General features: G+C 38.1%; 3 protein-coding genes across 4 annotated transcripts; 1 reads left to right on the top strand and 2 right to left on the bottom strand.

Moving 5' to 3' along the window:
• Positions 1 to 11192: 11192 nt before the first annotated feature.
• LOC112191917 (pentatricopeptide repeat-containing protein At1g56690, mitochondrial) lies at positions 11193 to 14319 on the bottom strand. Of its 2 annotated transcripts, XM_024331406.2 has the most exons (3): positions 14160 to 14319; positions 11814 to 14066; positions 11193 to 11674 (listed from the first exon to the last, which is right to left on the bottom strand). In XM_024331406.2, exon 2 carries the CDS (start codon positions 14022 to 14024, stop codon positions 12021 to 12023), a length of 2004 nt encoding a protein of 667 aa, XP_024187174.1. In that variant the 5' UTR covers positions 14025 to 14066; positions 14160 to 14319; the 3' UTR covers positions 11193 to 11674; positions 11814 to 12020. The 2 variants fall into 2 exon arrangements, with proteins under 2 accessions (XP_024187174.1, XP_024187173.1); XM_024331405.2 differs by having other exon boundaries at positions 11194 to 11674; positions 11814 to 14319.
• A 523-nt stretch (positions 14320 to 14842) lies between these two features.
• LOC112194020 (actin cytoskeleton-regulatory complex protein pan1) lies at positions 14843 to 19582 on the top strand. Its single transcript, XM_040516919.1, has 8 exons — positions 14843 to 14857; positions 16249 to 17199; positions 17285 to 17416; positions 17501 to 17833; positions 17911 to 18039; positions 18191 to 18771; positions 18973 to 19118; positions 19281 to 19582. Exons 1-8 carry the CDS (start codon positions 14843 to 14845, stop codon positions 19580 to 19582), a joined length of 2589 nt encoding a protein of 862 aa, XP_040372853.1.
• Positions 19583 to 20512: 930 nt separating this feature from the next.
• Positions 20513 to 22164, bottom strand: LOC112194019. The gene is made up of 2 exons (XM_024334284.2): positions 21971 to 22164; positions 20513 to 21626 (listed from the first exon to the last, which is right to left on the bottom strand). Exons 1-2 carry the CDS (start codon positions 22050 to 22052, stop codon positions 20575 to 20577), a joined length of 1134 nt encoding a protein of 377 aa, XP_024190052.2. The 5' UTR covers positions 22053 to 22164; the 3' UTR covers positions 20513 to 20574.
• Between the last annotated feature and the right edge of the window lie 1099 nt (positions 22165 to 23263).

Here is a 23263-nt window from a genome sequence, read left to right as displayed (position 1 = left end):
AGGTTCTGAACAAGATGTTTCAGGGTGTGCAAACAGGCTGATCTGCACAGGAACGAGAGTGCTGAACAGCTCCCACTTCAAATAATGTACAGTTCTCAAAACCACTCCAATAAGGCTGAAATTTGGAGGTCAGATAGAAGAGACAGAGACGAACAACTTTGTTGAAGAAAGGATTTTGATCTGAGGTCCCGATCAAGATGTTTCGGGGCGTACAAGCAGGCTGGAGTTAGAGCCTCGTGTTGATAACGTGTTTAAGGACAAACATAAAGTAACTTTGGAATGAACATAAATTAACTTGAGAGGGAGAGAGATTTGATTCTGAGAATGGAGAGTAATGTGTGTTTATTCTTCTCACAATGGAGGGTTTATATAGGGATACAAAGTAGTGTGAATTACCCTACAAACAATAACATATTTGTTACCAAACTTCTCCACTTCTCAAGTGCTTGCCAAACATACTCCATGATGTAGACATTTATACATTTACTACAACAAGTGCTTACCAAACATACTCCATGATGTAGACATTTATACATTTACTACAACAAAGATCGATTACAGAAGTCATGAGGAAAAGCAAAAACAAAAGTAATGAGGTCCGGAATGATTGATTATAGGTCCTAAACCATTTACAGAAAAGAAAAAAAAGGGATTAAAACATGGGGTTATATCAGCCAAAATGCATTAACAGCAATCATCATTCAAGCCCGGATTATTGCCTAAAACAAAACGCATCATTCAAGAATCTTAACTATATCCAGTCCAAATATATAGCCTGGATTCCTAGGACCTGAGCAGACTTGGCATTACCTGGCTTAAGACCAGCAATAGTGAAATCGTTGTTCTTCAGCTTAATCGATCTTTTCAGCCTGTTCTGTCTCCATGTAACGAAAAGCCTTGAAAAGTGCTCTGAACCTCACGTCACCAGCGTCCATAGTAGTAACAGCCTTCTTCCCTTGATACAAATGACCGAAAGGGTAGTCAACCTCCTCAAGGATTATGTAAGCTTGCTTCAGGGTCTTGCTATCATAAGGAGCTTCAATTCGCTTAAGCTCAACTATCTTAACATCATCAGGAATTGGTCACCAGCTAAAGGATCGACCTCACCAGTACAGTAGGCACCAATGGACCCGAGGCAATTTGGGTAACTAAACCTGCCTCATCAAACTTCCTATAAGCAGCCAAAGCATCAGGTTGAAAACATTCCAGAACCTGCCTGTACGGTATGGCGTTAATTGCTACCCTAACAAGAGCAGGGGAAGACAACCTTTTCAGCCGGTACTGCAACACTTTGCTTTCCGATCTCAGGCAGCCAACAGTTACCAGCTTGCATATAGTGCTGATCGATAGCACCAGAAGATATGATAAGTAACCTAGCGGCAGTCAAGTATGCACCTTTTGCTGCGGTGTAAGACTCGTACTATCTTATAGCTTGCCTCCAGGATCCCTGGTTAAAACATGAACAGCGACAACCAACATTGTCTTAGCTTGGTGAGCATACCAATTCAACACGGCCTCACTAACTAATCCTACATCAGAGTCGGTATTCTCGGTACTAGCATCGTTATCAGGTACTACATGCTTTAAGGATATAAGCTTAACTACAATACAACCATATACTACATCCTTCATGTTATTTTTCTGCATGTCATTATCCTTCAAAAACTTGGCTACACCTCCAGGAGTATAAGGATAGTCCTTCAAGGTGAGAGAACCCGTATAGTTATCTAGAAACTCGATCAAACTCTGGCAAAGCCCAGAGAACCTTAAGATTGTCTTCAACAGTAATCTCCTGGCCAACAAAGTCCATGCAAACACCCTCTTTCTTCTTTCTCTCGTAAAACTCAGTATCAGGCTGGATAACATTCTCATCAGCAATTCAGCATCACTATCTTCAATTCTTCATATTCATCATCTTTCTTGTCACCTTTCTTCTTGGAATTATAACCCTCTCCATGCTTGGCAATATGCTTACCCTTCTCTTCTGAGCTACCTGTTTCTTCCACAGGATCAAACACATACTTTTCAATACGTACGAAATTTCCCTCATGGTCACGAAATGTGGCCACTTTGTCGGCCATGTGAGATTCCTCTCCATTGCCTATTCCATTCAAAAGTTCTGGAATTCCCACTTTCACTGCAAGAAAAACAGGTTTTGAGACGAAAGTTCTTTCCACACAAGGGGGTGTGGTTTGTCAAAAAGGAGCATTGGAAAACACTCGTGGAAGTAGTGAAATTCAATTGTCATGCATACATGCATTCAATTTCACTACCCTTCCACGAAAAGTTGAATTTCATAGGAAATCTGCCATTCTAACAGAAGAAAGCATATATACCCATTTTAGCCTAATACAGGCTTATACAGCCAACAGCTAACTATAGGCCGAGCTACACATAAAACATTAAGTTTCGAATACCTTCAATTCTCAATGTTTTAACAGCCAGATGAGAGTAAAGTACAAATTTCTAGTTGCGAAAAAGTCGAGGTGCAAAAGAGAGAACCCAAATGGGATGTTTCAGTAGTAGAGGCAAACTCCTCAAAATTAATAGACGCTTACATAAATATTAACTTACAGAAGCCAAGATTAACATCCCCAACTTCCTCAGCAAACAAAAAGTGAAACAGGTGAAGGATAAGTTTCATACTTCTATCAAACCCAATATAAACAAAAGCAAATATACCTAAATTCATTCCTCATTTCTAACCGCTTCTTCAGTTTTCAGCATTCAATAAATAACTTAAAGCATGTGGATTCATCTTTAGAGACCCACTTATGTGTATCATTTTGTTTTCTTGGAACCATAGAGAAGTGGAAAAACAAATGAGTCAAAAAAGAATGTTTGCTTACCTGCAGATGAGTTTGACTTGGTTGAATAGGATTCCATATTCCACCTGAAATGTGTGATGAGAGCAATCAGAGCACACAGAAGTTAACTTCACTGCCTCTGCCTCTGGAGTGTAGTGGGACTACTGTGGGAGTATATGGGACTTTGGAGGCCAAAGAGATGATAACTACGTGGCCGTTTCTTTGGGTCTGAGTCAGAGTACGTGTACGTTTCTTTGGCTCTGAGTCAGATTACGTGGCCGTTTGGGGTGAAGAGGTGGAGGACTCGTGGCTGTTCAACAAAATTTTGAGAGTACTTCTACTTAGACTTTTAAATTTGATATTTTTTTTTGTTACATTTTAAATTTGATATTTAGACCTCTTATATATATTAAATCTCTGATTTACTTTATTAAATACTAGCTCCTTAACATGTCAAAACAGACCTCCGCTCTGAATAAAATATATATATATATATATATTAAATTAAAAAAGCTATGAGCAATTTATCTCCTAATTTTGGAGAAACTTCTCCTAGAGATGACAATGAAGAGGGTAGGGTAATGGGATTAAATTATCATCCCCATACCCGACTTCATTCTCTATCCCCTTACCCACCCCAATCCCCGTAATAAGATACCGGGGATTTCCCGTCCTCGTCCCCATTGGGGATTAAGTCCCCGTACTTGCCTTAATCCCCGTTAACAATATTACTAATTTATTATATAAAAATTTATATAAATTCTTATGGATTGTAAAATATGAAGTTAAAATCAAACATCAAAATAAAATAAATTTCTTATTTCAATCAAGGAAAATTGATATGTATCATATGTTGATAAAGATCTTTTATTAAAATAACATATTTATTAACAGAATTTAAATATTGAAAGTTTACATAAATATTTATTTATAAATAATATAATATATATATATATATATATATATATATATTTCAGATAATTCTTATTGGGTGGGTCTGGGGATGGGGATCAAAATACTATCCCCGCCCCGTACCCGATTTCAGAATTCGAATACTGGGGATCCCCATCCTCGTTACCCGATTTCTCCCAGTTAGGGTCGAATACCCTATAGGTACCCTACCCGATGGGGATTTTTGTCATCCCTAGCTTCTCCTTTTTTCATAGGAGGTATTGCATTTTTTTTTTAGGGGGAAACGACAAGCTTTATTAAGTGAAACTAAGAAGTACATGGAGCGATGCAAAAGCATCGAAAAGAAAGCAATGAACCAAAATAGGATGCACAAGCACATCTAATTTTGAAAAGTAACCAGGATATAACTAAATGTCTTTCGAACATGACTAGAAGCCGAAAAGCCAAGAACTGCACTGCATATATCAATTCAGCAGCGAAATTGTAGTAGTAACCGTAACCAGGATCGTAACCATAGCTTGGGAGATTCACATCAAGAGAGCAAGGTGAGGCTCCCGAGGGGACGAAGGCGACCAAGGGTGTCAAAAACTAGGACGTTAGCAATCAAACTTTCATGAACAAGAACCATGAAACCGAGACTCCAATCCAAAATTGAATTAGGGCCCTGATTAAACAACACCAACCACCTGGGTCCCAAACACGAGCCCAAGAGTGCGTAGACACCGCACACCATTCCAAGCCCACTCACTGAAGTCCACGAGCCCAGTTAAATCTAGCAAGCCGGATAGAATCCAGCCTCCAGCCAATGACTAAAACCTTCAGTTGCCGTCCTCCTCCATCTCCGGCTCCATCAAAGTAACTCTTCCTGCCCCGAAAAAGAGAAGAGACAGGTCCAGGGTCCCAAATGCGAATCGCCTCACACATACCCATTTATGAGAATAGCCTCCTCCGATGAGAGATCTTCAAGCCCAGACCAGACTTCCCTTGAACACCGCCGCAATACGAAAGGTACTTCAACAAGGAGCGGATACCACAACCCATAGGTTGAACAGAGAGGAAGGACAACCTCGAGGAGGGTGACATACATGCTTCACGAGGAGTAGGAAACTCATCGGAGGCCGTAAAATTCGACGAGCAAAACCCTAGAACTAGGGTTTGCGGCCACCAAGCATGTGAGAGGAGAGCTCTCGTCATATTTGAAAGAGTTGCATTTTTTTTAAATATAAAATAGTCTATTGACTATCTTATCCTTTTTTCTTTTTCTTTTTTTAAGTAAAATGAGGTCAACCCTTTATTGAAAACGAAATATTACAATGATGCGATGCAAATGAAAATAAACAACATGAAAGGAAAATATGCAAAAATTGCATCTGAAATACAAGGAAATATGAAACTCGCAAGAGTAGCAACATCGAAACGTCAACTAATTTTACACTACTGATTGCAGCTGTGTAGTGAATTGAGTAGTCAGTGGTTTAATTACTACCCATGCAAATCCGAAGCACAAACTGACCAAAGTCAATTCGGCTCTGAATCGAGGGCAATCTTCCACCTAAAGATCGAAGCCAACCAAGGTTGTCAGAACATGGCCATATTGGCAGACGATCTTTTACGAATAGATACCAAATTAGACTTGGGTCCCGAATCCAATAGCAATAACGCAGAGGTGCCCCAAGCTATTCTAGCAAATGACAAACAGCCCAACAAAGATAATGGGCCGCAGTCCAAGCCCAAATCCCACCTGGATCCCAGATCTGGATCCAATTGCAACACCTACCCGGGTCCCGGATCCGGATCCTTCTGCCTATTGGATCTAGAACCTAATCTTGGGGCACAGCTCCCACCGACGGCTTGACAACAAACTCGATTGCCATTGACGCAACTCCGGCGAGCTCGAAGATGAAGATTTGACTCCAACATTAGGCAACCCATCTTCGATCACCATACGACAACAGGGACTTGCAAACCGCCATTACCACCACCAAGAGGATCCAAACCGAAATCTCTATCCGAATCCCTCATTCCCCAACAATCTCCACCATTAGCCATCGCCCAATTGATGACCGCCGGTAACCCACGAAAAACACCACCAAAAGAAGTCGTCGATGCCCAACCCCGATATGAGATCTCCATTGACAAATCTCCTTGAATTTGCAAGCGACAGTTGTTGCCCAGTACACCACCGCCGCCGCTCTGAAAAGTGACTAGAATAATAAGGAACAGGCCGGAACCCATGAATAACTCCATGAAGATGGAGCAGGTATATATAGGGATGGCAATCGCGAAAGGACGCCGTTTTCCCAACCCTACCAAAGCTAGGTCATAGTTTAGCGGAAATTTAAGAAAGTATACTTATTGACTATCCTATCCTCGTATAGAAATAATTTGTTTATCAATCTATACTATTGTTAAGAGAAGATGGCTTGCTCTCCAAAACTGAATTTTTTTACCAATTTAACCTTTATATATTAAAAAACTATGAAATATAATTAATCAACAGGGATAATATAGTAAATTGTAAAATAAAAAACAAAAGAATAAAAATAAGAAAAAGCAGAAAATGTGGTGGTTGTACAAAAAGTTTTCCCACTACTTTTAACTTCTCTCCACACACATAGTGAGTAGGCCGTGCTAGTATCCATTATGTGATGGCGCATATGATAGTTCAAAAATTTAACAATTTCCTTAAAAATTAGCTTAATTATATAAGATTTAAAAAACTAAATACACCTCTTTAATTTTTTCAAAACATCTTTAAACAATTAAATCTGTATTTTCAACAACTCGATTGTTTGAGTGTATTGAATGGCTTCACAATTTCACTCGTTTATTGTTTCAACTATTACATATATATGAGGGACAAGTAAATCTGATGACTGAAAATAAATGCACAGTTTTAAGTTGTTATAATTTCTGCTTTTATATTTAATACATGTGGTTGAGATGCATTTGTTCCTCACAATCCCTTAGGTTATCAAATCTGATACAATACCATTATATTTTCGTGAAGAAAAATACCGATTTCATCTTTCTTTAACTATTTATGGTCATATGGATCATATATAAATTTTCAACTTTTAACTTTTGCATCAACTATCCTTCGATTGGAAGCCTCAAAATTAAAAGGCTGAAAAATCTTGGATCATCCCTGTGGTAGAGTGATTCACAGCTTTATCAATTGAATTGAGTATATGTTTATTTTTCCTTTTCTTTTTCTCTCTTTATCTTTATTTCTCTTTTCATTTGAGTTGATAAAATCTAATTACAATAAAAAAAAGATGATGGAGGTCCCCCCCCCCCTGTATTTTTTCAATTTCACTAATCAATGTTTGAGAGTAACCGCACCAGCCGCTTTTCAAAAAACAAAAAAAAATGGAGGTCCAAATATCAAATTTAAATGTCCAACTATAACCGCCCAATTAATTTTAAAATTTTGTTTACATATGGCAAAGCAAACAAGTTTCACAGACTTTCGATTAAGATCATGGTTAGTAAAATAAGGAACATGTATAGGTAAAAGATATACATTTATGGGTGAGACTCTAATGAGGACCACTGAAATGAGGACTTTATGTGGACTTTCGAATCAACGTTTGTGAGATCTGCTTTCTGAATGCATTTCGGCAAATTAACTGTTAGATATTTATATATTCACTAGTAGATCATTTTTGTAAGTTTTCAACCAAATTGAAAATCATTAAGGTACTTATAATCGTGATTATCATTTATGAACATGAAAGGTTCAGGCTTGACAGATTTAGTTCGTCCATTGATTTGATCTAATCCAGTACCTCAACTATTAGTAATTTGGAAGAAATTTTCAGAAGTGATACACTCATGTATACCTAAACATTTAATAGTTGATTTGCTGGCATGTAACCAAAAAGTGGGTCTCACAACTGTTGATTAGAAAGTTCTCAATTTAAAGGTTCTCATTAGAGCATCTCTCAAATGCTTATTACTCGGACAACTTCATCTAATAGTTTATTGAAAAACTCGAGAACGCATTTTTACTTAATTAATTTTTAAATTCAACATTATTCATTTACATTTATTTTCATTCAATAATACATATAAAATAAGGGAAAAAGTGAAAGAAAAAAATCACATATAATACTTTTGAATTCAAAAATATATTTTTTTTTCAATAAAAAAATCAGAAATTTAACGAGCCTATTTCACTATTCTACCACAAAATTTTTTGATAAACATCTGCACAGAATTGGCTTTTCAAAAAATATGATTGAATGAGATAAACTCAAAGAAACCACCAAGTTAATGGTCCTAGTTAGTACATTTCAATTTTTCTTCATTTTTCTCAAAAGTTTATAAGAAAATTCAGTTCAAGTGTTTTGTTTGTTAATGTTATTAATCAATTTTGTAGTTATCACAATTTTGTTTCTTGTAATTAAGATGAGGAATTTAAACCTAGATTTTTTTTTTTTTTGAAAGGACCTAGATTTATCAAGAGAAGTAGTATTGGATTAATTAAGTCTTGCATATGGTTGTATTGCATTATAGTAACAAATGTTTCACTAAATCCTATGTTAGTAGTTAGTCTATTTTCAATAATTCTCTATTATTGTTTTAGAGAGCTATGCATTTTTATGTGCTTTTAGCGAATTCTCTGGAGTAGTTTTGAAGGAGGAGACATGCTATTTCAATGATTTGATGTCTAATGACTGGATCTAGTTCTATATATCACTGTGAGTATTAACACATCTTCTTGTCTGTCTGGATGACAGCGTAATGGTCACTCTAGCTTTGAGATGAATATATTGCCACCCGTTGTGGGTTTGATTAAAAAAAAAAAAAAACCATCCGGGTGATCAATCAAAAACTTTTAATTGCATAAAGCAATGTTCAATACTAATATGGGATGAAGAGATAAATTAATGTGATAAATGACTACTTATGTCATAATAAAAACTATACACCAAATACCTCCTAAAGGTGTAGATAACTACGTGGGTAGTTATTTCACAGAATGTGAAGAAAACTGCTCCCGCATTTTTTTTTTTGCTAAATTTATTTTCCTTTTCTCTTATTTTATGAATTGGCTTTTTTTTTCTTTTTCCCTTCTCGAATATTCCAATTTAGAGGTTTTTAATATTTGAGGGATTTTTTGGTAAAAAAAATTATGCCTTGGTTGACAAACTCTCGAACCCGGATGTGAGGGTTTCATACCTGAAAACTCTTACCAACTCGACCATATGTGGTGTTTATAATTTCTTTAGTCATAGTCCAATATTGCTAAAATAACATTATTGGAGCGAGTTATACGTTTACTCTGATTACGGGTAAACATTATTAAGTGTTGACGGTCCGAATAGACAATACAAAAGCAAGCAAACAAACTATGCATTATAATTTTCCTGAATGACCCCAGCAAGATGACATAGTATCACATGTCACAGTACGGTCACGCAGTAGTCGGTACTCGGTACAAACATTACGATTACGTCATGGGCGTGACGCAACAATAATCCCAAATTCCCAATAACGTGAAATGACCTATGTGCCACTGCTCGCTGTTTACCTTTGGGAGTCTTGTTTCGTGGGCATTCTTGTCAATGACTGCGACAGTCTACATGACTTTTTTTGGCGCCAAGCCTCGATAAATGGGCTAAAATCACGGGCTTTAGTTCATGAGTCCAGGAGCATAGCCAATTCCATCTCTCTATATCTTGAGTGATACACAGCACCTTCAGCAATAAGCAACATCTGTGTCTATCTTTCTCTCAATCATCAAACACAAAACTTCAGAGTATAACGAAGTATGGAAGGAGAAAGAAAGAAAAGAAAGATGGAATATGAAGAAGAGGATGATGATGAGGAAAAGATTGAGAAATTCTTCGCTCTGATTAAGAGTACGAGACAGGTGCGTCACCTACTCGGGGGAAGCTCGAAATGGACCAAGGAGAAGAGAGATCAGAATAAGAAGGAAGATGATCAAGAGAAGGCTACCGCCGGCAGCGCTTGGAACCCAGAGTTCCAACCAGAAGACTTCCTTGATCAAGATGATAAGAGAGCTAGTGCTGGTCATGGTGCAAACCCTTTTAAAATTCAAGAGGATAAGAGTACTGGTGCTGGTCATGGTGCAAGCCCTTGTAAAATTCAAGAAGAAACGGAAGAAGATGAAGGTGGTAATGGTTTAGACCTGAAGCTTTCTCTGTAGGAAGTTAGGAACTGTGCAAGTGTAGTAACTTGAAACTTGTAACTTGGAAGGCAGGTCAATGTTGACCTAACAGTGCATGCACCTTCCTCCATATGCTTCAGGTTGACATGTATTCTCTATGTTGTAATGCATTAAGAAATTCTTAATAATATATATATATTTTTTATCAAGGAAGAAAGCTCGGTTGAACCGTACACTGTTTATCTTAGCCCGAAATGGAGTGACGGTTTTGCCCTTGCCACTTGCTTCAACTGCAGTTTTGTTATTGTTTTACAGATAAGGACGATAGAGGCTTCCAGATCACAGCAATTCTGAGAGTGAAGAAATAATAGAGGGTTGAGTTTGTTTTGAAAGAAGTTCGATTGAAGTCGGAAAACCCTGAAAGAGAGTTGAATTAGAACTTAGCATGTCACTATCAAATTTCTGTGTTCTCCATGATCTAATCCAATGGAAATTACAGTGACAAATCAGAACTTAGCAGATAGCAGCAACCCTGAAAGAGTGTTGAATTAGTTTACCAGGGAAAAAAAATATCTTGGTAGGTACTAGCTAGGTACTATGTAGTAGCCCCCAGCACAAGCATAAATCATGACGAAAGAAGAAAATTATGAGTGATGTAATAGCATGGCATCAACCATCAGCAAATCCAATTATGATCTATTGCAAATTTGAAAATGAACAACAATAGGTGAGCGGTGAGCCACATCAAAACACTGGGCCACATTCAAGGACATCACACTCCACGTCAGGTCCAACTCAGACAATACATCATTCCTATCGGGCTATACATGATTCTAGTGTTGCAGAGAGGAAACAACTTTTTAAGTTTGAAACGCAACTCTTCCAACTTGTTTGATCATGTCGGGGCATCCATGTGAAACCCATACCATGTGATAGGGTTAAGAAAAGTTGATTTCATAATATCTTTATAGAGAGAAAATCTTTTCCATCACCGACTATATGGACAAATATGTGTTTACCTCTCTCATCAAGTATTAGATAGATACCTAATTTTATATGATCATACCTTATAATTTCTTTTTCATACAAATTTATTCAAGTAGAGTAACCGTTTGCAGCATAAAATGTCTGTACAGACTACAGAGTATGAACTGTAATCCACAACTTGATAGTCGTATCATTTTAATTACCTCCTAATTTTGTTCAATTGATGAACTCGGGAAAGAAGCTCAATACGAGTTTAAGTTCACTGTAACATAAAGAGTATTCAAAATATAAAACAGACTCTTGCTGCTTTTATATGAGTTGCTTCTGTTTTACTGATTCTTTCTGTATCATTCTAAAGTGGATTTGCTTTATAATAAACTACTAGGCACCATGATGTAGTGCTAGTTCCATTTAACATGGTATCATGTCGGCAACAACCAAGATTAAGCATGTAATCATGACATGTTATCCAGTAGAAGAGATGATAATCCATAACATCACTAGAATTATCTGTACACCGTTCAAATCTTCAGTAGTTCATCATTATTACCCTACTGTCAAATGGGAGGAGATCATCCCTAAACTCCATGTTCCATCCCTGTCCCAAGTTGACACACTCACTAACTTGGTGGTTGATAGTTAGGCCTTGTGGAAACTAGAGTTCGAATACAACAAACTAATAAGCGTATTGGGAGCTGAAGGGTCTAAAGCAATGAAATATTAGAAGATGACCTTTTCTTCATGAACTTTTGTGCAGCAGAAATCTTCAGTTCCATCTAAGCAACTCGGCTCATTACTCGCTATGTACGTATCATGTCATGTTCCGGCTCTGAATTAAAATATGTACAAAAGTAGCACAATAAGTTAGCATTTTAACAGAAAACAATGTAACACTATGAAATCTCATGTATTCCAGTTGGAAATGTGCTAGTGCATGTTTTTACTGCAAAACTAAAAAGAAGCCTCACCTCTATAAGCAGTTATGCAGAACATTTCTAACATGGTCTCTACTCTAAAAAGTACTTCAGAGTAAGGCCGTTTCAAATTCAGACCCAACATGATACGCCTACTCTGAAGTTTTGATGCTGAATCTCTTGGACAGTGAAGAGTTGAGACAATAAATTTAGGTATCTACAATCTGTTGCAGGATCTATCCTCAGCACAAGGTTCTGCAATCACCAATAGTCTCGGCAAGAACACAAGCCATCCTTAAAATGATGAAATCTGTTAGCATCCCTCACAATGATCTCTCTCCCAGTAACTTTGGCTATTAGTTTAATTGCAGAATGGCAATCCCCACATACCCGAAGATTTTTCATCACCCGAATGGGCATCCCTTGTGGCACCTTAAGGAGTCCATACGCTATTGCCAGCTTCTCACTGTGATAACCCAAGCTCTGGACCTTCTCTTCTTCATCCACATCATGCAACACAAAGCTGCTGTCAGGGCAGTACCCAGCTTCTCTTAACAATACACCTAGTCTCTCTAACATTCTCATGATCATCACATGCTCTGGGTGGCCTGTGGTCTCTCCCCAAGTAAACATATGTACTTTATGTTCCACCTCAATCCAGCTACAGCCAGGTGACTTGGTAATACTTTTGGCTCCCATCGTTTTCCTCAGGTCTGCAACCTCATGCCATCTACCTTTGGATGCATACATATTTGATAGCAAGATATAATGTCCTGCATTGTGGGGCTCTAGCTGTATAAGTTTTTTTGCCGCAACTTCCGCCAAATCCAACTTCATATGCGTTCTGCATGCACCTAATAATGCACCCCAAACAATGGCATCTGCTTCCACTGGCATTTTCTCTATTAAATCCATTGCCTGTTTTACCTGGCCTGCTCGACCAAGCAGATCAACCATGCAGGCATAATGTGCAGTTCCTGGCTCGACCTGATACTTTGATTTCATTGTCCCGAAAATCTCATGACCTTGTTCTACCTTCCCAGAATAGCTACATGCTGAAAGAACTCCAATAAAGGTGATATCATCTGGTGGTATCCCCAAAGAGCACATCTTTTGAAAAACTTGTAAAGCTTCCTCTCCTAAACCATGTTGGGCATAACCAGTGATAATTGAGTTCCACATAACAACATCCCTTTCACCAAACCTGTCGAAGACCTGTTTTGCCTTCACAAGGTTGCCACACTTAACATACATTGTGATCAAAACTGAGGCAACATATACATCAAGATCAAATTGGTTTCTCACCAACTGGGCATGAATCTGTGTACCATGATCAAGAGTTGCCAAGCTTCCACAAACAGATAAAAGACTTATCAGAGAAGGGAAATTGGGCCTAACACCTTCTCTTTGCATTAAAGTAAACAATTTAAGTGCTTCCAATTCTAAACCTTTCCGTTCATAGACTTTTATCATAGCACTCCATGTCTGATCATCTTTCTCTCTCATATTGTCAAAAACCTGCCTTGCTTCTTCTACCTCCCCATTGTGGCCATACCCAAGTATCATTGCATTACAAGCAACCACTGACTTAACCGGCATTGCACGAAACAGCTCTGAAGCCTCTGTGATCCGTCCACACTGAGTGTACCCCATCAGCATCGCCGTCCACGAAACCTCATTCTTCTCTGGCATCACTTCAAAAAGCTTCCTAGCAACATCCACGCGTTGGTTCTGCACATACCCAGATATCATCGTAGTCCATGTAACAACATTCCTGCGTGGCATCTCATCGAAAATCTCACGCGCTTCAGCCAAGCGGCCTGCCTGAAAATACCCACCAATCATATTAGTCCTTGCCACGACATCCTTCTCCGGCATCAAATCATAAAACCTCCGAGCCTCATCCACCCGGCCATCTTGAATCAGTCCCCCCAACATCACCGTCCACGAAACAACATTCTTTCCAGGCATCTGCCAAAAAAGCGACTCAGCTTCCGAAATCTTTCCCTCTTGCACATACCCTCTAACCATCGAAGTCCACGAAACAACATTTCTCTCCGGCATTGAATCAAACACTTTCCGGGCCTCACTAACCATCCCATTCTTGATATACCCGGATATCAAACCGTTCCAAGAAACCAAGTTCCTGAGCTGCATTCTATCAAACATTTTTCGGGCTTCTCCGGGTTGGTTGTTTTGAAAATACCCCGCAATCATTGAGTTCCAGGACACGGTAGTTCTCTCAGGCATTTCATCGAACACCATTCGGGCATTCTCGATTTGACCAAGCCGAGCGTACCTAGAAATCTGAGAATTAGAGAAAATTGCATTACTTGTGCAGTATCGGCGATATAGGATAAATCGAACCCGCATTGATAAGCTCCAAATTGCAGTACCCACGTTAAGAAGATACGCCGGCGTTTGAGTTCGTATCAGTTTAAGCAGGGAAGCTTAGAAAACGCGGGAAAGAGGTGTCTCCCAGTATTGGCCCTTGCAAATATAATGAGTGTAATTATCTCTTTTTTCTTCTTTTTCTGCTCCAAAAACTAGCCTTCATACATGTTCCATATTCTGCATATGTAATAGTTTAATTTTATTAGAAAAAAAAAAGAAATAAAACAGTTGTTGGGAGAGAAAGGTGGGTGGAAATAAATAAATAAATCTATTTTATAATTATTATATTTATTTTTGTGATTTAATGAAGGGATAATGATAAAAGAGATCATTTTAAAGTGATTTATTATAATAGAAAATTACATAGTAGCACCTGACCAAAGATATAAACACAGAAAACTCACCTTCAATTTGTTTTATACAAATAAGGACACAAGCCCAGGCCCAAAACCAAATGTAGCAGGCCTGACTTCAGATTTTGATAGAAAATGACTAAAATGCCCAGTTTTCCATGATAATTTACGTTCATGCCAGTAGCATATACTCTACGACCGAAACCAGAAATCCCCAAAAAGCAAAACGCAAAACGCAAAACGCCCAAATTGGTCAGAAACCCTAAAATCTCTGACGGATCCAAAACGCACTGCAAGAGATCCGAAGCAGTAGCACTCTGCTTGAATCTGGCTCCAATGGAGGTTGATAAGGTAAGCTCTTACTCAAATTTTGCTGCCTTAATTTATGTGTCTTCGAAAGTAGCAGTAGAATCGATTGAAATCTCCAAACCTGAGCAAATCAAAAGTAGCAGTAGAATCGAAACCTCCAAAGTTCGATTTACCCAGCTTGAAACCTCAACATTTGTATAATCGATTTCGAGGATTTGTATATTAGCTACTGTGTCTGTGTTGTGGTTAGAATTCGTGTATGCATGTGCATGTTGAATGTGGCTTCGAAATTGTGGTTCTCGAAGCTTTTGTTTGTGTTTGGGAAACAGTAACTTTCAGTTTGCATTTGAAATTTCCTTGTGGTTAATTTGGTTATTTTGAAGGATATGAAGTGCATCCAATTTTTCTGTTGGAAAATATTTGGAGAACCTGGGTGTTCTTTAATTGTAGAATTGCTACTGTGTTAATGTTCTATAATCTATATATGTCAATATGTGGTTAAATTGTATACTGCTACTGTGTTCTATAATCTATATATGTCAATATATAGATTATAGAACACAGTAGCAGATATTTGGTGATGTGATGGGAATGCTTAACCATGTTTCCATGTATATTGATTATCTAGACATCTTCTATTGCAGTTTTGGAACTTATCCCATTTAAAATTGTTGTTCTGGCTTCTGGTTTTGCTACTGGTTTTGTTATATCAATGTTCTTATCTTGCTATGTGTGAAGTATATTATTGCTATGTGCTACTGTGTTCAATTGAAGTTTCTTTGTGCAGTTCATTATTGCTATGTGCTACTGTGTTCAATTGTGCAGTTTCTTTGAAGTTTAATTGTGCTACTGTGTTCATTATTGCTATGTGCTACTGTGTTCAATGGTGAAGTTTCTTTCTGCACTTCATTATTGCTATGTGCTACTGTGTTAAATTGAAGTTTGTTTCTGTTGTTCATTATTGCTATGTGCTACTGTGTTAAATTGAAGTTTGTTTCTGCTGTTCATTATTGCTATGTGCTACTGTGTTTATTTGAAGTTTGTTTCTGCTGTTCATTATTGCTATGTGCTACTGTGTTTATTTGAAGTTTGTTTCTGCTGTTCATTATTGCTATGTGCTACTGTGTTTATTTGAAGTTTGTTTCTGCAGTGCATTATTGCTATGTGCTACTGTGTTAAATTGAAGTTTGTTTCTGCTGTTCATTATTGCTATGTGCTACTGTGTTTATTTGAAGTTTGTTTCTGCTGTTTATTATTGCTATGTGCTACTGTGTTCAATTGAAGTTTCTTTGTGCAGTTTATTTTATGTGCTACTGTGTGCAGTTTCTTGTATTTGTGAAATTTATTTGAAGGTTTTGGTTTTTTGTTAATCAAAGGTTTTGTAGTTTACTTTGTTTATAATTCAAATTGGCTACTCTGTGTAGGTGTAAAAGGGTGATGATACAAGGAATAATCACACAAAACCAGTAAGAAGAAAAGCTCTGGCATGTAGGATAAAGTTTCCAAGCACTAGAGTAAAGAGACAAAAGCATAAAGAAGTGGAACAAGATAGGGAAGAAGAGGAGGATGAAGAAAATGAGGAAGCTGAGGATGAAAAAGACAAAGAAGAACAAGACGGGGTAGAACCGGATAATGAAGAAGAGGAGGAGGAAGAAGAAAAGAATGATGGAGCAAGGAACAGTGGCAAAGACCAGAAACAATCATATTGCCAATACAGGTGCAATATGATTGCCTTCCATGATGTGCTTCATAAAGTGTATGAGCAGCTCAATCGTGAAGAAAAGATGAGATTGAAAGCTGAGTTGAAGAAGACGCCATTTTGGAACTTGATTGAAGCTTATGACAAGGGATTGATGACTAAGAACACAACTGCAAAATCAGATCGAGAGATGCATAGGTTAGTGCAATGCTACAAGCCGGCTTTGAAGAAATTTAAGTTTGGAAACAAGTTGGCAGAAATAAGTGTATCGGATGTGCACTACATTTTGGGTTTGCCAAACCAAAAATCAGCTCTCACGGTGCCAAACCCAATAGATGATCCTAAGAAGCCGACTGATCATCCTCTTGTTCAAAGGTTCTTTGCAAATGACCGAAGGATAAAAAAAGCAAGAATCATGAGCTGTATTGATGAGCAGTTAAGGGAAAAAGCTCCTGGGAGGATAGAGAACATGACAAAGTTGCTGCTACTGCATCTGTTCATCACACTACTGTTTGCAAGCTCGGGGTCTACCTTAGGATGGAGCTTTGTGAAATGCATCACTGATATTGAGACAATGAGGAGATATAACTGGGCAAGAGCTGTTAGAGACTATTTGTTATTGTGTTTGCAAGCTGCCACAACGGGAAAAGCAAGGCAAATCAGTGGGTGTGTAGCATTAATCCCGGTAAGTGACTACTGCTACTGCTACTCCTATTGCTACTGTATAGTTAAATTATGTGTTACTTATATCTGTTTTGTTTTTGTTATAGTATTGGATATGCGAGAGGAGTACTATGCTTGTTGAAATTAAAGGCAGAGAAGCAATGACTCCAGGGTGCGTCAAGTGGAGTCTCCCTCAATTCACAAAAGAATTGCAGAAAATGCAAGTTGATGACATAGAGGTGATGGATACGCTACTGTCTGCTACTATATATGGTTATGATACTGTGCAATATGCTACTAACTTGAAAAATATTTTATTGCAGATTGATAATGCAGTTGCCGACAACAATAGAAGCAAACATGGCAAGGAAAACAATGACGATGACTTTGAGAACCCTCCATCAAAGCATGCTGCTACTGCACAGGCAAAGGGGCAGAAAAGACAAAGAGAAGAAAAGAAGGCCACAGTAGCTGCCAAAAAACCAGCCAAAAAGCGGGTGGCCGAAAAGAGAGCAAAAAGTAAAGAAAATAAGATCTCGAATGAGGGTGCTACTGCACCAGCTGAAAAGGAAAAACGTAGAAATGAAGAAGAGACAGCTGATAATGAATCAGAAGGTTTCGAAGATGAACATGAAGACATGACATTAAGAGATTGGGTAACTACAATGAAAAATTACATTCATAGCAGCTACGTGTACATTTTTACTAAAATCATCTTTGCTTTGTTTTTTAGGTGGATACGAACAGCATGAATTTTGCGAAAAAGATTGACGAGAATAAAGGAGAGGAAGGAATGCAAACAAAAACCACAAGTGGAGTAAATGTCAATGACATGGATTTGGGTGCAACTGAGGAAGAAGAGGTAAATAAATTTAAGTTTCTCGGTTTATGCAGATTTCTTTTGGTCTACTTCACTTTGGATCTTTACCTTGTTTTGATGTAATTTGATTGGTAATAATGTGATACTGCATTATTTTCTAATTTTTTTGAATTATCATTTTCTTTTGGTTAAGGATGCTGCGGATGGTATTAGAGATGACTTTAGCTTTGACACTGGATTTGGGGGGCAGGAAAATGAAACAAACTTTGTCGATCAGGATCGGGATGGAACTGAAGGAGCAGAACCAGATCAAATGCAAAGGAATGAAAAAGCTGCTACTGAGGTCGATCATGATCGGGATGGAACTGACGGAGGAGAACCAGATCAAATGGAAAGGAATGAAAAAGCTGCTACTGAGGTCGATCAGGATCGGGATGGAACTGAAGGAGGAGAACCAGATCGAATGGAAAGGAATGAAAGAGCTGCCACTGAGGCTGATGATGTTGAAAGGAATAGAAAAGCTGCTACTGAGGCTGATGATGTTGAAAGGAACAGAAAAGCTGCTACTGAGGCCGATGCAAATTTTATGGATCAAACCTTGAAAAGTATTATAGAAGAGATTGTGAATGAAGCTGCAAGGAAAGAAAAAGCTGCTACTGAGGCCAATGAAGCTGCAAGGAAAGAAAAAGCTGCTACTGAGGCTGGTGCAAATATTGCTGATCAAATCTTGCACAACATTGTAGAAGAGATTGTGAATGAAGAGTACAAGAGCAGGTATGATTTGCATTTATATGGTATGATTGTGAATGAACAGATTTGTATGTATCTCTATTATTTTATTATTAAGCTTATTTTTTTGTTTTATATGGTTTGCATTTATATTGATTCATGTTGTGTGGATTGCAATGCTGGTTGTTTTGATGTTGGAATATAGAAAGTTCATAATTGGGTGAGGTTGTATGCTACTGTGTGCAGGAATGATCCAGTTTGGTTCGATGAATGGGAAGCCTTGTTGCAAAGTGAGTACGATGAATTTGACTATCCAAGCACTGATGAAGAGCAGATCAATACAGTGGAGCATTGGCAAGATGTAGCAATGTTGAAACAAGATATGGCGGGAAGTGCTATCGAGAGCTGCAAAAGGAAGCAAGCTTATATAGAGAGATTGTGGGATGAAAAAGAAGAAGTGTCAAAAAAATACAAAAAGTTGAAGACAAAGTTGAAGAAGAAGCAAGAAGAGCTTAGAAAATGGAGAAACAAATGCAAACAACTAATGATGATAGTGCAAAGGGTAGAAAAAGATGAAGAGGCCAATGAAGATGTTGCTGCTACTGCTGCTCCTGCTGCTCCTCCTGCTGTTGCTGCTCCTGCTGCTGTTCCCGCTCATGCTACTGCTCCTGCTACTGTTCCTGCTCATTCTATTGCTCCTGCTGCTGTTCCTGCTCATGCTACTGCTCCATCAAATGAACCAAGGACACGATCAGCGATAAAGAGAATCAAAGAAAGAACCGATCGGAAAGAGAAGCAACTAGAAGGTTTTGAGGTGCAGAAACCATCGAAGAAACAGAGGAAGAAGAGCAATTAAAGGACTTAACAAACATATTAGTAGTCTATTTTGGTGCACCAATCGTATGGGATTCGGTGTTAAGTCAGTCATCCAAATTAGTATATATTTGTAGATTTGGTGTTGGTATATATTTGTATATATTTTCATTTTTTGTGTATAATCGTATGGGATTCGGTGTTAGTATATATTTTCATGTGCAGAAGATAGGGATATGTTTGTAGATTTGCTATTGCCTATCATTTTTTGATCTTTCAACAAGTAGGATGGGAAGGGGATCAAAATCTTGAATTGCAAAGGTTCTTAAAAGGTTGAAATTGATTCAGATTTTCTAAGCCAAACCAAAATTTAATGTTAGGTTGGTGTGATATTTTCTTGGGGAATTGTAATGTTGGAAGGCATTTGATTGTGGTTTTCGGGTTTGGTGACCAAACATAAAATGAAAAAGATTGAATATACACGGAGGCAGAAGATTGAACATAAAACAAGGCAGCGTGCCGCTGCACCGCCAACAGGCCCTGCTACTACACAAACACTTTGCTACTACACCTGTTTAGGAGGGAACATAAACAAATCTGCTACTTCATTGCTGGAAACCAAAAATATCAATCACTGAAATTAAACTTTTTTCTGTAATCTGCTACAACGAAACAATGTCATATGCTACTGTTGAATAAGCTATTGCTTGAAAACGATCATCCATGACCATTTATCCCTATAATACTCAGTTCCTCATGACATAGAAACTTCTCAAAAACTCAAAAAATTAATCTGAGGCACTGCTACTATATAAAATTGCAGTGCGAACATATATGAATCAAAAATTGCATGTCATATTGTTGAATCATGCCATCTGCTACTGTTGAATCAATCTGCTACTGCTGAATCATGTTATGTGCTATTGCTGAATCATGTCATATTGTTGAATCATGCCATCTGCTGCTACTGTTGAATCAATTTGCTACTGCTGAATCATGTCATGTGCTACTGTTACTGTTGAATGTGCTACTGTCTCAGATCGCCACATTGCATGACCTGCGATTGTGGTGGCCAAGTTGATCACACCGTGTGCATTTCACTGGTCTGGACTCTTCCCCAAACGACTTGATCCTCCTTGTCCGTGGTCTTCCGGGAGGTTTTCGAGTCTTGGGAGGCTGCAAAGCTGAATCACCAAAACTACTAGGATTGGGCTTATCAAGATCCGGGACTGGAAAAATAGGAAGATCATGAGCACTTCTATAGAATGAGGTCTTCCAGTAATCTTCAATGTAACGGTAAGGGATACGGTTCGCCTTCTGCATTACTTGAACTGCATGAGAACATGGGAAGCACCTAAACTGCCACCAAGCACAAGAACACTCCCTCTCAACCAAGTTCACCATGACATTGCTATCCTCTGTACAAACTTCAAAAATATCATTAGTAGACTGGCTAACTCTCCAATTTCTCCCTGTTTCTATCCTTTTCGACAACTTTTTCTCAAGCTTAGGACATAGCACACTCCTCCAAGTAGAAGATTGAACCTTCCTTTCACAAAAAATCTCCATAACTCTCACACGAATGCCTTCAAGCAACTGAGGCAGCGGCATGCATCTCTCATCCTTGACCATGTTGTTGAAGCTCTCTGCCAAAGAATTACTCATTTCGCCATATCTTTTAGCAGGGAAGCAAGCAATAGCATAGTTTTCGGGTGGCAAGTTAGCAAGAAAGGACTGACCCTGCCCGCGACTTTGCTTCCTAAATTCTTCCAACTTTTCATTGAAGATATCTAAAGTCCTAGCATATGCAGCTTGTGTAAACAATCTCACAATGTGTTCCTTAAAAGTAGAACCATAGGAACTTGGATACCTGCCATTCAAACTGTCCTTTAGATGCTTGATACAGTAGGAGTGAGGCGCATTTGGAAACACCTCTTTCACACCATCCAAAAGACCAGCTCCACGGTCTGTCATGAATACAATAGTCCGGTAGTCGCTCGCCAAGATTATTGCCAAATGTTCAAGGAACCACCTCCAATTCTCTTTACTTTCAGCATCAACAATGGCAAAGGCAAATGGGAAAACATCTGGAAAACAAAAAACAAAAACAAAAGCAAGAATAAATAACACAAAAAAAGGATCGAATATAAGAACTGCTACTGCTTTAAAATGCTACTAATACTGTTACTGCTACTGCTACTGCTATTGCCATTAAAGAAATTCAACTTGACAATAGGAAAGCATGCAAAACAAACTCACATCCGATCATCATGTGAAGATCACAAGAAAACACAATAAGGGCTGCTACTGCCAGGTTCTCATAAATTACACTAAAAATTCACATTTAATCAAAATTTACATATGCTGCTACTACATGGACAAAACAAAAAAAATCATAAAAGACAACTCACTTTAGAAGCAGTTTGCATACCTTTGTTCCCTGTTTTAGCACAAGCACCCAATAGCATCCCCTTATACTTGTTTTTAATAAAAGTCCCATCAAGGAACAACATAGGTCGACAATATTTGAAGCCGTTTATGCAAGCCCCATAAGATATAAACAATCGACGAAAACGATTATCAAGAGAGTCAAGAATGCAATATGAACCGGGGTTAGTTCTCTTTAATTTGTCAATATACCAAGGCAATAGAGAATACCCAAATGCTTCACTACCATGTAACATCTTATTAGCAGCCTCTTTGCCCCTATATGCCATGTGATAAGGAATATCAAACCCATAATCATGCTTGAAATGCTTGACAATATCCTTGGGCTTAATTAAAGGATTGGATCTAACTTTATCAGCCATAATAGTGGAAATAACTTTGGATCCTAACCTCTTATGATTTTGATGCCGGACAACACCAACACAAGAATGATTATTCACCAACTTTATTATATGGAAATAACCACTAGCCTTGTTTAAGGAAGCATAAACATACCATTCACACCCATCGGAATCTTTCTTGGCACAAGTAGCACTAACACGGCACTTGTCATTCTTAACATAGTTAAACTCAAACCCCTTCTCAACTGCAAACTTGCACAACTTATCCCGAAATTCGACGGCACCACCAATGAAAACTTGACCAATCTTATATATATTGTCATTCCAATCACTAGACATATACTTCCTTTTAGACTTGTTGCTCACAAAATTTCCAATTATCATGTTGTTGTCATCCTCAAGGTTTGAATCATCACTACTAGCATGATCTTCATCAACAAGTTCAGGGATATTCACAATAGCAGTATCCACAGTAGCAGCAATTTCCTGTTTATCGACACACATCTTGGAACAAGCTCCAACATCAAGAACATGTATATCTATAAAGGGAAAATTTAGCAGTTGGAAGATATCCAACATGATCAAAATATCATCGTCACACTCTAAGTAGCAATTGGGGCAATCGTTAAGTGCATATCTAAAAACAAATTGACCATCCTTGAGGTTTCGAAACCTTGAGGAAATTTTGGCACACAAATTTTCATACGTGGTGCTTGATGACAACGGTAAAAGAATAGTCTCTGTCCCATATGTAAATCTTCCAAATGTTGACTTTGACATACTATAAAGCACATGTAGAAAACTATTATTAATGTTATATACTGCTACTGCACAACCTGAAAGCCAAAATATTAGAACAGCTACTATGATAATAGTAAAACTAAACATCACATCAAACTCTGCTACTGCTCTACAAGATATCAAACCTCAAATAT

Source organism: Rosa chinensis, chromosome 3 (assembly GCF_002994745.2).
Source record: "Rosa chinensis cultivar Old Blush chromosome 3, RchiOBHm-V2, whole genome shotgun sequence".
NCBI lineage: Eukaryota > Viridiplantae > Streptophyta > Magnoliopsida > Rosales > Rosaceae > Rosa > Rosa chinensis.
This window is presented reverse-complemented; position numbering and strand designations above follow the sequence as displayed.